Source organism: Abramis brama (genome assembly GCF_963993115.1).
Source record: "Abramis brama genome assembly, chromosome: 17".
In the NCBI taxonomy this organism is placed as follows: domain Eukaryota; kingdom Metazoa; phylum Chordata; class Actinopteri; order Cypriniformes; family Leuciscidae; genus Abramis; species Abramis brama.
In genome coordinates, this window is record NC_139979.1 from 20774581 (window position 1) to 20790231 (window position 15651).

General features: G+C 35.0%; 2 protein-coding genes across 5 annotated transcripts in view; both read right to left on the reverse strand.

Moving 5' to 3' along the window:
* Positions 1–305: 305 nt before the first annotated feature.
* Positions 306–7217, reverse strand: trim109 (tripartite motif containing 109). Its single transcript, XM_084089207.1, has 6 exons — positions 6382–7217; positions 3779–3874; positions 3433–3666; positions 2372–2463; positions 2171–2286; positions 306–1950 (listed from the first exon to the last, which is right to left on the reverse strand). The coding sequence occupies exons 1-6, from the start codon at positions 6838–6840 to the stop codon at positions 1445–1447; spliced, it is 1503 nt and encodes a 500-aa protein (XP_083945333.1). The 5' UTR covers positions 6841–7217; the 3' UTR covers positions 306–1444.
* Positions 7218–13438: 6221 nt separating this feature from the next.
* LOC311067566 (histone-lysine N-methyltransferase ASH1L-like) overlaps positions 13439–15651 on the reverse strand; it is a 30545-nt gene continuing 28332 nt past the window's right edge. For 2 of the 4 annotated variants that reach the window (XM_084089510.1, XM_084089509.1), the window contains exon 16: positions 13918–15020. The gene's annotated coding sequence lies outside the window, so the exon portion shown is untranslated. Of the gene's footprint in view, positions 15021–15651 lie in introns of all 4 variants that reach the window. The other 2 variants (XM_084089512.1, XM_084089513.1) reach the window with 2 other exon arrangements.

Here is a 15651-nt window from a genome sequence, read left to right on the forward strand (position 1 = left end):
TTGGTGTTGTTTAGACACGTCAGCTGCAATGCTACAGGGGGGTATTCCAGAAAGCAGGTTATGTGACATACCCGGGTATGTTTAAGGGTAAGTAAACGGATAACCTCAACTTTCAATTCCAAAAACGGAGGTAACTTTCAGGGTGTGTAAGTAGCCATAGCAAGCAACCTACTCTCTGAACATGCTCAGGTGCAGGTTCTGTTCCAGGATTAGTTTACTGTTACTAACTGTAACTTACTGTTCAGCGCATGCATGCCCTATTGATGAGGCTCTAGCGTGACAGATAGTCCACTGAAGGTGCGCTTGATAAAACCCAAGTGCAGTATTTATTAACACCCAACGTGAACAGATACAAAATAAAAAACTTGACTTGACACTCACTGACAATGGTTACAGGGACAAGACAAAAGACTGGAAACATGAGGTCAATAAATAGACTAATGACTAGACTAAACAATGAACCAATGAGAACACATTAAACAAGGAAGCACATGACATGATCACAAGAAGACAAGGGAATCACATGACAAAGGGGAGGACAAGGCAGGATAACATAACTGATCAAAGATCACTTGTGATCACTTATCTCATATGTTATGATTGGTTGTTGCCATACATTTGACTTTCATATTAGTTGTTTGTACATTTTAATTTGTCTTTGTTTGTATTTAAATGAGTCTTTTTGCACCATGTGCATATTTTAGCCATGATGAAAGCCTCTGCGCCAAAACCCATTCATGAAATAAACAGTATTATTTTTTCAGCTCCACTTTCTGATTATTTTGACAACTTCACAAGTGTTGCTGGTATTGTTAAAAAAATGCTTTTGCTTTTTCCTTCCATGCAGAAGTTACACCAGTATAACCATACAACACTTCTAATATCAAACAAACCAAGTCCATAACCTATATATATATGATGTATTTTCTATAATTATATACTCTATATTGTTTTTACTGTAATTAACCACGTTGAAAGAATGAAAGTGACTCTATCTGCATCTAAACTATTTCCTATAGAAGTCAATTTCTGCCACATAAGACAAAAAATTTACCAAAAAAAGTCATAATTATGAGATAAAAAGTTGAAATTGACAAAAAGTTAAGATGATAAGATAACCAAAATTATGAAAATGTTAAAATTTATGAGATAAAAGTTATAATTATTACATAAAAATCGGCATTATAAAAATCATTGACTTTTTAATCTTATAATTGTCTTGTCATAATTTTGACTTTTCTCATAATTACTACAGTATCTGATCATTTTGACAATTTATGTCATAATTATTATTTCTCAAAGCGTGATTTATTTTTTTCCTTATGTGGCAGAAATACCAGATAAGCTTATATGTTTCCCTTGTTGTCTAAAATAAAGAACAAAATCTCCTGTGGTCTTTTTTTTTTTTTTTCTTAATAAAGTGTCTAATTGTTTCCGGGACAGATCAGTTCCAGGACACTGTCAGAGGATCAGCATTCTTCCCTGCCAGATAAGCTCCAGGAGAGAGGCTGAGCGAGTAAGGGATGGAGGAAGGGTATGTGGAGGTGTGCAGTAGAGTCATGCCATCGGCATTATAGAAGCACACCTGACATCTGTCGCAGTCCAGGTACAGCCCTATCCTGTGTGGTTTCACTGTCAGATCTATCTCTGTCACTGTCTCGTACTCTTTGATGCAGTAGCCTTGGTCATGCTTAAGGTGAAGCCCAATGTCCTTGTTCAAGTTGCTTATACAGCCACCATCAAAGCCCACGCTCCAGTCTATCTTCGCTCCTACGTCCACCTCCCAGTAGTGCTGCCCTGACTGGAAGGTCTTGTGGGTCCTGGCCAGAGGCCTATAGTCTTTGTGACGCAAAAAAATCCCCTTTTTGGATGTGCGGATGACGCTGCGCCCATCGGAGGAGACCCTCAGGTATGGGTCATGACAGTCGTGTATGACATTACGATCAGGGACTAAGAAAGACAAACAAAAATTTAGATAAATAAATGCAGCTTAGTTTACCGGTCAAAAACTACTGGTCAAATATTTTTGAAATAATTATGCTTTTTTTTTTCTCCAAATGTTTTTGAAAGAAGTTTCTTATGTTCACCATTTAGTGTGCATTATCTTTAATATACTTTTACATGTATTTGAATATAGTGTTGTCTGCATATAGATAACTGATGTCCTCACCTGGTTTGATAGAGCCCAGCATCTCCTTCCACACAATAAACTGCAAATGAGTCTCATGAAGGCCGAGGAACAAAGAATTAGGTGTGAAATTTACGCTTTTCACTGTTGATTTGAACCTACAATGCAGGAGATGAATGTAACTGATGAGATATATACAAATATGGTCATGTTTACCTCAATCATTACAGTATATTGTCATACTTGGTTGTTTGAGAAGCACTGTCATTATTTTCACTGCAGCTTTCTTTCTCTTTCATATCTTCAACAAATTCCAGCCCTTTCTCAGTCCACCACTACAGGAGAAGAACCAGACAAAGCAAATTGTTATCATCATGAAAACTGCAGCTATGAATAACCCAGTGTTATGTTATCTATAATATATGCAATAATTATGTGCTTAGCTAGTCCTTTCTTACCTCCCAAAAATCACATTCTTAAACCTGATTCCTCACTCTCAGAAAAATATGCAAAAATACCTTTAGGGGTACAACAGTATTTCACTGGGCCATCTTTATACTTGATTCACACTTAAACGATTCATAGTAGTACCTTAAGGGTACATATATCTCTAAATCACTAATATCCACCTTTTAGGTGTACAAATGAAGGTAAAAAGTTGTCCTGTTAAAGGAACTGACCAAGTGACAAGCTGTTGTACCCCTTATGGTACAATTTTTGCACATTATTTCTGACAGTGTTGAGGTCATTGCATGCAACGAGAAAGATAAAATTATATATACTATTTTTCTAATTATTCCAAATGTTCTATAGGCTTTATTTTAAATGTGACATGAACAAACAGGTCTCATCGCATCCGCTTGTCAGAGAAAGTGTTAACAGCAGTATGAACTGACGGCGATATCAAACCAAGCTAGTTATTTTATCCGCGTTTTATTTTATTTTATTTTATTTTAATTATGGTATGGGTTTGTTTTAGGGTTTATTGCTTATAATTTACTGTTATTACTATAGTATCGGTAACTACATGTAAGATGTGTAGCGGAAACTGTGTTACCTAATTTCTATATTATAATATTTATATAATTTAGGATCATGTTTATGATTGTCAGTTTTGTTTATGGTGATTAAATCAGCAGATTATTAAGTGAAAGGACTGTATTCAGGGTAAAAAGTCTGATTAAAAATCATATTTGTATGATTTTTAATTAAAGCAAACTGTAAAAAATCTAATTATTAATTTTTAGACAAATTATATTTCTCCATCAATATTGAATAACATTAAAAATTATGTTTGTTTGAACCTGCAGAAACCCGTCTGGCTGATCGGACTCAAAGACTGAGTGTAGAATCCCTTCTTTCTCTCTTCCATCGTTCAGCTTCTCTTCTATTTCTGCTCTATTTCTTTTCATCTTTTCAATCATTTCCTTCTCTTCTTTCAACAACATTTTCTTCACTTGCTCCTCCTTTTTCTTCAGGAACTGGTGCATCTCCTCAAACTGTGCAGAGATCTGAGAAGAGAGCTGCCGAGACCTTTCCTGAGAAAAAAAGAATCACGGATAGTAATGAACCCTGCTGTGATCCTTTATGGAGTCTTTAGAGGGATGTTGATAGATTGTTTCACTCTTTTGTGTAAAGTGTATTTTTCACCTCAGTTTTAGAGATCTCATTCGTCTGTTTCTTGATAAGAGTCTGCAGGTCTTCATTCTCCTTTGACAGGAAACTCAGAGGCTCTAACAATAAATTCTACAACACACAAGATATTTCATATTTCAGGCATTACCTTTTTACCGTTACCGTTACCATTACCTTTTTCTCATTACCGTTTCACTCAAAAAGATTTCCTTTGGCTAAAAACTGCAAAGAATCGTATATACGTATGGAGAGAATACCACGACAAAAAAATCGGTAAAACCTCAGTGTTTTTAGTCAACATTTCAAACTGGATGACAACAAACACAGTGTATTAGGAACTGAAAATAATACTGAAAGAAACTGCTGTTTTCACGAAAGCCCTGCAGCTGTCGAAAATCCATCAAGTGACGTGTTTTGCGTTATCTGGCGAACTTTTGCTGACGAATACATTTCTTGGTCCAGGTTACACAGAGAAAGAGTAAACATTGTTAATTTACATAATACCCACAGTAACAAAGTGGCAATACAAAACAGTACAATACAATACTACCGTAACAATACAAAGTGGGTTGAAAATTGGTGAAGTTACACTTTAATAGGTTTAACCCTCATGTTCTGTTGAGATGAGACTTGTTTTTAAGCTTGAGATCCTAGAGACCCCAATGATGACAATGTAAAAATAATGACTGTATATTTGAAATTAACCTCTTACTTTCCCCTTAAATTCTTTCATATAAAGAGAATAATAATTTCTTATATTTTCTACTAGGCCTAATAAATAGCTAATCATTTATTGTGTTTTAGTTCCTGACAAACTAAACCCCAGTAAAATATTATTGAAGCTTTATCCCTCTTCTTTTTTTTTCTTTTTTTTTACCAAAGAAAAAATTCACTTTTTACAAATATAAATAATATAATAATAATAATTTTGGTTATATTTATTTATATTAAATGAAAACAGTAAATAATAAAAGTCATTATTTTATGTTCCATACTTAAAATCTCTGAAACAATTAGTAAAGTAAAATGTCTCAAGTATGTGTGGTTAAAGTTATCATTGGTTCTCTCACGTCAAGCGAACATGTTTAAGCTTCCATGTGACCCGTTCTTCTAATTAAGGCTGGAATACAATACTTGACTGAACAGACTTCTGAACAGATTTTAATACACTGCCAACTTTGGAAATGGTTACAGAGAAAAACTGGGCATCATCACACTGAACAAGTGAGGTTCACTCACACTTTCAAGTCGTTCCAAACACAACAAATCCGCGTAGAAATGTGTGCCTCTTCCGTGTAACAAAGCTTTCTAAAATGGGCTCAAAATATCAAATACGCTTTGATACCCTCTGATCGTATGGAATCGCAATCTGAAGCTAAAAAATCTGTGTCCATCATACACTACATGATTTTTTGTGAAATTGGTCAACTCAAATTTAAATAATCTCCGCATACGGAATACACAAAAAAGGGGACGAGGCCTGGTTTACTGCATTAGAGAAGACAGTGTTGTAGCTATGTTGAAAAGACGTTGTTTTGTCCACCCCATTTCCAAAACTGACCTTCCTAAGGCTGACAAAATTAGATTTTAAACACTGTTCCTGAAAATGTATAACCCCAACGTTTATCTGAGCGCTGCACGTTTTACAGAGAACAGCTTCCAGAACATAAGAGAAAAAGCTCCTGGAATGGAGCAATTGCCACTTTGTAGGGACAATCTGTTGTTTGTGGATCACAACTTGTAAGTGTGTCTTATTATTTAGTTGTGTTTTCTATTAACAGTTCTAATAATAAGTTTTAATTTGTTGCTATGTAAACAAAGGGCAAAGCTGTTTTTTGTTCACTTTTGTAAGCTCTCGCTTTTGTAAGCCTGTTCACCACCTCTTATGAAAATGAATCATGGTTTTGTGATCGAAAATTATCACGATTAAATGGTGTGTATCTAAAATGAATAAAAAAATTACATAAAAAAACATACCACTCTCACGTCAAGCGAACATGCTTGAGCTTCCATTTATCATAACTGATGTGTGAAATGATTAATGTTAATATGTGACTAAAAACCTAAATTCAGTCTGTTCATTATATAGCAATCGTGTCTCTTCAGAAAATTTGGACTAAACCGCTCAATTCATATGGATTAATTTACGATCTCTTTATGAACTTTTTGAAGTGTCAAAGTTTCTTAGCTGTCAAAAAGCTCTCAGATTTCATCAAAAGATCCTCATTTGTGTTCCGAAGATGAACGAAAGTCTCACAGGTTTGGGTGAACTATCCCTTTAAGATTGTGAAAAGTCATGAAGAACCAACTTCATACTTCAATCAAGTATTTTATTATATTGAGAAACAGGGTCTCCGAGACCCAGAACAAACTTGCTGCAATAACTGCCCAACATAACTATTTTTCAGTTTATAAGACAAATAGTTATGTACAGTAACTTATTAGATGATCACATCTCTTCAGTCAGTCTTCAATGTGGGATTAGATACATGCAAAATATAAACCAAAAAACTTCAGATTTCTGACCTGGATATGACCTGCAATTTAAGTAGCATCAAACACAAACTTAATGAACGTAATATCTACAGTTTATGACTTTTCAGTCCTAACTCACTGACCTTTCTTGGCTCCGCTGCCTCCTCCACGGGTTTGAACTTGTGGCCCTGGTGTTTCTCCCCGTCCCTACAGATCAGACACACCAGTTTCTGGTCCGTCTCACAGAACAGCCTGAGTCTCTCCTGATGATCTGAACACACCAGCTTCTCCGGTTCTTCAAACACTCTCACTGCAGTCCCACCGTCTGCTCCCGAAGCGGCTCCGTTCATGTCCCTGAGCGCCTGTTGCTCGCTCAAGTGCTCCCTCACGGCATTCACCATATTCCGCAGGACGCGGTTGGACCGGAGGTCCCACATAGTATAGGGTCGCCTGCATTCCGGACACAGTCTCAAGCGGCTGCTTTGGGAATGATTGCTGATACACTGTCGGCAGAACGTGTGGTCGCACAGCAGGCTCACGGGATCCGTAAAGTCCCCCAAACACACGGAGCACTGGATCTGCTTCGACAGCCGAGAGTCCATTACAACTACTTGTTTGAAATGTGTTGGCTGACAAGAAGATCCTGCTTGTGTCCCCTAAATGTCCCAAACACTCGCTGGCACAGGGGGTTTAGATGTGAGGTGTTGTCCCAACAGCTGCAGAGACAAATGACAACACACATGTCCACCAGGGCAGGAGTGTTTGGGAGCTCTTCCTCTGCCCATACTTGACTTGTCCTAGTGTTCTATATAAAGGCAGCCATATTCGACTCCCCGCACAGATGAACTTCCCCCAATAAATCGTGTCACCTCAAACACATTTAAATTACAGTCTGACTGATTCATATCAAGAGAAGTCTACTTGTTCGTTTAGGACAAAACAAATGGTTAGCTCATATTACCAAAGTCAGATTTGACCTTCCCTCTCATATGGAGGGACACAACAGGTGGTTGGATGATCACATGTGCAGACAACCATACTGTTGCCATCTCTATAATTAGAGTCTTTGCTACTATAATAGTCAAAAGAGTAAACTGTAGGCTGTATTATTTTTTCATTTGCTGATATGAGTCTCATAGCATTTATATTCTTGTAAATTAACTAAGCTACTGGTCTAAATTTTGAGGTCAGTCTCTTCTGCTCACCAAGGCTGCATTTATTTGATCAAACATACAGTAAAACAGCAATATTATGAACTATTATTAAAATGTAAACTAATTATTTTCTATTTTTTTTAATGTAATTTATTCCTGTGATGGCAGAGCTGAATTTTCAGCATCATAACTCTTGTCATAGTCACATGATCCATGAGAAATACGCTGATTTGCTGCTCAAGAAACATTTCTTATTATTATTATCAATGTTGGTGCTGTATTATCAAACAGTGCTTAATATTTTTGTGGAAACCATGACATATTTTTTTCAGGATTCTTTGATGAATAGAAAGTTCAAAAGAACAGCATTTATTTGAAATAGTAATCTTTTTGTAATATTATAAATGTTATTACTATCCCTGAATGTAAAGTGTGTTATTTAATATGAAGCTTAGAATAAATATCAGTCAATGAACAAATAAACAAACAAATAATTAAATAAATAACAGAATCAGTAAAATAAAGTGAACAGAAATTGTATTATGATAAGATATATTGTGCTATGCACATTACTGTTCCTGGTCCAGGTCCAAGATTCTATACTTCGCTTGACCACCAACAAATTGATCTCAGCCCTAACAGCTGGTAGTCCAGGCGCTTACATCAGCTAAAGACCATAAAAGAATGAGCAGTTGTAAAAACAGCTGCCATCAGATATCTGTAAGGGATAATCTGGGTTTTGTTTGTTTTTTGTTTTGCTTCACTCCTTGTTATTTCAACCAATGGTGACAATGTCAAAAATGATTAGATGAATAGGCTATATGTGTGCTTTAGCAGAGGTTCAGTTATGCACAGCACAGGTCTTTCACTGCTGCATCACATGGTTGGCTCATAATGATATGCAGTATGGAAATGGAAGAGATTCACTGGTATTCCTATAAGGCTTATAGTAGGCCTATAGTAATAAAGCTGATACAATGATGAATATATATTGATTACAATTGGAATTAATTTATATTTAATTGCTAAAGTCTGAGCTACAACATGTATCTTACTGTCACAACTGTTTTCTCGTACCCCCACCAAGGTGAATGCAGTGTTGGGTAGGGTTGCCAACCGTTCCGTATTTGACACATAAAAGTCTTGTTCCGTATTGAACTGATACGGAACGCACTTTGTTCCGTATTTTTGAAGTCCACATGAAATCAAAATTGACCATATACTTTGTTTGCCTAAATTGATCGTTTTGTATCTTTAATCAAAATCTGAAAATGCCCCTCCCCTCTGCATTGGAGGACCTTCCCTGATGACGTAGGTTTGAGGACTTGGGTTGGGAAACGCTTAACCACTCCCCTCAAACCGTTAGTCTGTTATGAGCGAGAGATGGAGAGGAGGAGCGCTAGAGTAAAACCCTGCCCTCTGTTCAATATTCCTTTTCACTGGGAAATACGTCACAACACTGGAGAAAAGTCGTTTGCAACTTCCGGTTCACGCGGACTTTGAGAATCAATTCAGTGCAAATCCATGACAGACACATATAGCTTCTAATATATGTCAGACTATGAACGAAGACATTTGTAGGCGATAAGGAAAAAAAAAAACCCGACGGTGCGGTAGATACTGTAGGCTACTAATTTCTCCCCCTGTTTGTCTATGATCAGCGTAACGTTAGCGTTTTTAACATCTTGGAACATCATCAGAGAATGCCCTTTTAATTGGTCGTTTCAGTCATTGTGAGTCACGTATCGTAGCAACGATGACGACAAGTGACAACAGCGGGAAATGTAAAAATGACTACCTCCGAGCAGCCGGCGAAAAAGAAAAGAGCACAAAAATATTGAATTGATTGGGAAAATTACTACCCGTGGCTGGAATGCGTGAGGGACAATGAATACAAGGCCAACTGTCCGAGCGATGTCAAGGTTCCTTGTCCGTCAGACGTCTCCAGAGGCTGATATGGTAGGCTATGTAATCATGTGGATTTTTAAAACTCAAATATAATTGATAAGAAAGTGATTATATTAAAAGAGATAGTACAGGTTTAGCCTAACATTGTAAAGAAATCAAAAAAGTACACATGGAAAAAATAGCTGCACAATGTGGTTGCTTGAATGCAGTATTTGAGTGCAATATTTTAGATTTTCTTTATTAGCTGTTTTTTATGTATTATTGTTTTGCACTGGAAAGAAAGTTAACTATAATGGAAGTATAATTATATAAATATATTTGCACTACACCTCCTTAAAATGTTGTCTAATTAAATTAAAAATATATATTTTTTGCACTGGAAAGAACATTCTAGAAGTCTAATTCTATTGAATAAGTTTGCACAAGGCTACAGAAAACTGTTGTGTTTATTTTTCTTCAAATGCAGTCTAAGCCGATAAGTTTTGAATGTTACAGTATAGCCTATGTTTTATTTGTTTAAGTTAAAATAAAACGTATTATAAACTAAACAAATCCATGGTTCATTGTTGGCAAAATGATCATGATAGGCTTTACATTTCACATCTAACTTATGTGGTTCAGTCTTGTATATTGATTAGGCCTACTTTGCTATTCTATAAATATAGGCCTAATAAGTTGTATTATAATATGCTATAATGTATTAAATATATTTATCTAAATATATCAATTAGTTTCCACAATATTCACCAGAAGTCATCATTTCAGGAGTTATTTTTCAAAATGTTCTTCCTTGGGGGGCGTGTCACCGGACCACACTACATTGACAAGCGTGCAGTAGAAGTATAGAGTGGTGCAGGAAGCGGAAGTGCTAAAACGCTAACTCGTTTTTGTGATTTGGCCTACAAATTTACGTCATACCTGCTGCTCTACACCTCTTTTCGCTAACCAGTTAGCATCAGCTAACAGTATTTTTCAATAGGCTGGTTTTCAGCATGGTTCATTAATAAGTATTCATATTTTAGGCTTTATTTTAATTTGTAATTTGTAATTTGTTTAAGTTAAAGCTGCTTGTACTCTGATTTTGCTTTAAATGTATAAAGCAAATTGCTTTATCAGAGTGGGGGCATTTTACCCCACCTGTGGTGCAGTCAAATTTTTGTCAAAAATCTAATAACACGAAAACTTTGGACGTTTTTCATACTTGGTTTATTTATGCCATTATCACTGAAAACTAGTATAACTATTCTAGACACATTTAACTTTTGTTTCACAGAAGAAGAAAAAAACGTGATTTTAAAATTAGGCGTTTTCCCCCCACTCTATCAATATAGGCAATAGAACAATTTTTATATAAAACAATAGTGGATTTAACGTAAAAAAAAAATTAACGTGTAACGTTACAATTTATGTTTTTAATGTAACCTCCAGCCTTTAAATACTTTGGTCAATTTAATATAATTTATGCAATTTTATTTTACTTATTTGAAATAATCAAATTTATTTCAACCAGTCGAGGTTGATGGGATTATACAAAGATACTGCACTGATCTACTTAATCCACTAGATGGCGATATTATGCAAGTGTAATTCACCTCCACTCCTATGGAAAATGTAAACTTCTGAGGTCTGAGCTGTTTTCTGGGCCCTGGAGGTGTTCTGACATGCTCTGACATTTCTGGTTATTTCTGTTACTTGTGACATTTTCATGGCTAAAGTCTAATTACACTGTATTCAGCACAAACTCTGCTACAATAATATATCAACAGCATGTATGTAAAAGTTTGTAGTTTTGAGATAATGACATTTATGCGTGGTTTTTGAAAATACAAAAAAAAATTCTCACTGAAATAAGGCCATGAAACCCATACTGATTATTTCTTCACAAGACTTTTGAAAATTGTATGACGTAGCCTAGAATATTTGCTGCAAAACTATGTGAAAATCACCCTGACTGCTCATTCAGATAAGACAATATATTGATTTAAAATTTTTACGACGTGTTTTGTGTGAAAAAGCCTTATGCGAGAGCTCATTAATATGTAAGCTTTTCTCACCTGAGAAAGACAAAGAACCTCCCCTAACGGCCCTATTAGGAGCTATCAGGCCCCTATCATTCTGAGCAACCTTGCACAATACTGTAAATGAGGAGATTTAAAAAAGAATGGCTTTTAAATTGTTTGGATTTATTTACAACACAACATAATCCAAAGATACACAACAAATGCCAAAAAAGCACTTCAAAGACAGAGACCTTTGTGCCATTCCTAAAAACACTGTACATACCTTTCATTTCCAAGATTTTCACTTTACCATGTTCACGTACTGAGACTCATGTGAATGTTGAAGTCCTCAGTGGCATCTGGGCCCTGAAAAAAAAAGTGAACATACTGATATCAAGAGAAAGGCCTGCACGATTTTGGAAATAAATATTAGATTTTTCTGGTTAAAATTGCTTTTTAAAATTCCTTTTTAAAATTCACAGAATACACACACACACACACACACGTTTCCAACGATATATAATATAATGAACACCAGGTTTGTTGTGCCTTGTAGGCATAAGGTATATGCGCAGTGCTGGATAAAATAATAATAACAATAAATAACCTATAGCAGCCTATAAATCTTCCAAAAGATTTCAGTAACAACTAAGCTAGAGAAAAATATATTGATTATCATGTTACTTCAAATGTTTCCATCCGTTATGATGATATGAAATGAGATAATAATAAAAACATGAAGCCGTTTGGTGCGTTTTGCTTTCATCCAAAATATGATACATTCAAACGCGATCGCTTGCAAAATATGATACATTCAAACGCGATCACGCTCAAATATAAAACATTATGGTTACCATAAACATATCTATGTTTGAGCAGATATCCACAAACACAGTAAACACGGGTCTAAATATTATAATATTCCCCATATATCTAGCAACAGTTCAACTGCAACGTGACATTTATGCAACAATAACAAACTAGGCTATGTAAGAATTTCTTACCTTATCTTTCTTGTCTTCAAATCGCGTTCTTCTTCTTCTGAGGTAGCCTAAATCCAATGTAAGCTCAGGCACGTCTTTCAAACTCGACGAAAAGTGAAGTGAAGTGTTTTGTTGTTGAGGTAAAGAGCGCGTTCGCGTTCCATGTGGAGATTTGCATGTGAATATCTTTTGCGCGAGTAGGCGTGGCCAAATTAACTGTAATGAGCAAGCGTTTGAGAAGCTGGACATCTTGTTGGTTTTATACAAATTACGTAAACAGAGAATATTTGTTTTCGTTTTGAGTCCGATTATTTAAAAGTACACACTTAAATGTTTATAAAGGTATATGGCTCATAAATGTGTGACAAGTATTCGCTGAGTTTTGTTTCAGTTTATAGACGTGCTCAAGAAAAAAAAGTTCACCGCGACAGAGAGGCAGAACGCACACCCTGTTTATTTTCTTTATTTTACAAAAGCACAATGTTTTGATTTGATTGTAAGTGGACACATACAAAAGGAGAAATATCACAGATTCTTTTTTTATATTTCTTTTTTCTGTATGACCATAAATGATGGAGTAATTTAAGTTTATAGTGCTACAATGTGGAGAAAATCCGGCAAAACGCGCCCGCGCGTTTGCCGACCTCAGGGACACTTTTCACTTTCTCACTAGTTAAATTTGTCAACGAACGAAGTCCAAACTCGCACATGTCTGTGAGTGTGTATATACACGTAGATTTATTCATAGACATATATAGGCTAATTAATACGAAATGATTTTACATGTTATATTATTCATTATTTATTCGGTATTTTAATCTCAAGTATGCTCTCCAGTGACCCTGCTGGCTCCTTTGTAGACAAGTTCACTAACTTTTTGCCATTTGCTATTTATTCACAACACTAAATTTTACATGTAGACCTATAAGAAAACAAGGAATTTCTGATACGAGTCTCTTTATCAAAATGCCATTGGACTATTCTTTTCATTCAATAAGGTTATTTTAACATTTGATTTAGTCTAGTTGCAGTTTCAAATCTGCATATTATATTAGTATCTCAGTGTTAATATTATTACCACGAGAGAGTGCCATTTTCCCTTCTAAACCACAATGCGGACACCTCTATCAAATGAAATAACAGCTAATACAGCTAGCAGGTACACAATCTATACATTTAATAATTCCAGCACTTCAGACACAATTAGTCATAATATACCGCTTCTTCTCTTTCAATCTCGTTTGTGATTACCCTTTGCACATTCCACTGTAGAAATGAATGTATGTGAAAATCAGTCACACCAGAATCTATTCTTATCCCCTGTTATATAACTAGAGAGATGAAATCAAGTCCACTATGTAAAAAGAGACCTGGAAAGAAACTTTATCTACAATTTTCCATCTACTCAGGAGTTCAGTTAAACACTTTTATATTGTGACCTGCTTTTGCCTTGAAAACAAATTTGAGTATAATACGTTAATACCATAAAGAGATGATATTTAATGAATAATATGATACAATTAGATAATGTAGGTCCACTGACACATTTAATTGTACAAACAAAGCTAAAGGGATAAAATTAAATTTGGATTATGAAGCACTAATACGTTTATGGACCAATCAAAAGATAAAAATAGATCTGCAGCTCTGCCTATGGATTTATTAGTCTCTGTAGAGTAATTGGTTACAACTTTCTTCAAGCACTATTATCTATAAACAATAAAACCTATTAAATCTGAAAGCACAATGGTTCAAATATTGACTTTAATTAGTTAACTAATGTAGCTGGTTTAATTCATTTGTTCTGCTTTAAGCTGCTTAATGAGCTTCTAACAACTAATTTCTTAGTTCAGCATAACCATGTACTTTGTTGCATACACAGCGATTATACATTAAGCAATATAAAGTATGTCATGCATAAAGAAGACTATGAAAATCTGATATTTTACAGGCATTGAATGTCCTGTTCCAAATTACACATGCATCGAGACACCATCGAAAAAACTATCTATAAAAATATTATTAAAGATAGAGATTATTTACCCACAACAATTTAAGACTGTAAATAGAGTTTCTTGAACCATACTAAAACATAATTTTGCTAAATATACATTATTTACAATATACAACGATATAAAACATTTCGGAGTCTCAAAGCTATAAAGATTACTGCCTCAAATCAATATATTACAAAACATCACTAGCACAAGACAGCTCTGCACAAAGTGGTGGTAAAATATTTTTTTTTCTTTTTCTAAAATGACTATAAACATACACATTTGCTTACATTAAGGCTGTGTTATTAAACCTTTCATGCATTATTGCTTACTTTATAGTTATAACTCCAACATAAAACTGTAGGCTGTAGACCACAATTCTGCTCACATCCTTCAAAACTGTTCAGTCAGCTGTAGGCAAGTAGTCAGCATCTTGTAGGTATGCTGATGTAGTGTGTTGAATGATTTAAAACAGTCTGTGTGTGTTTGTTGTTTGCATGGTTTCCTGCATCCCGTTCAACATGTTTATGTTCAGTATGCTGTAATATCTCAAAATAAAAGGGTATATGAAAGGATCCGGGGTCTCAGATGTTGATTTGTTTTATCAAGTCTCCTGTTTCTTCGCTTGACTTTCTTTGCCCTGAGAGAAAGAAAGGCTGAGGGGCTTTCAACTAATCATGTTGTCAAGCATCAGCCGTGTCCATGCTCACAAATGGCATTTCCAGGAGTGCTGTCTTAACCTGCAGAGGACAAAGAATGAGAGGAATAGTAAGAGCGAGAGCACCTTACAAGCAAATATAAATCAAGTGAAATGGGAATTATTAAAGGACCCTTGAAGTGCGGAGAAATAAAAGGCTTTGATCCATGCGGTGGCCTTATAGCTGTTACAGTTAGTGCTTCACCTCTAGAGCCCGACTGTCCACCAAAACACTTGGAAAATATTAGCTTGTGTTAATGTACATTTCCAATAGCAAATGGTTTGGTTAGCCTTGAATCATTGAGGAAAAGAAACAAAAAAATGTCATTAGGGGAAGTAAAAGAAACCTACGTAAACAAGCCTTCATTTCTTTTATCAGTCTTGTTTTAACTGCTCTGTTATAATATTTAGATATTTTTACTGAAATATAAGACAAAAAAATACTGCTAGAAAATAATTTAATGCAGTAATGGGATGTGCTGACATTAAAAAGCCAATAAATATTTTCATGTTCTGGGTGATTCAAAAACATTCAAATGTATAATATAAAATGTTTAATATTTAAATCAAAATATTTTATAATTATAATTTAATTAAAAATAAAATATTAAGAACTAATAAATGGATAATGATTATTAATTGATAAATAGCTAACATAAAATTCTAGATTACTT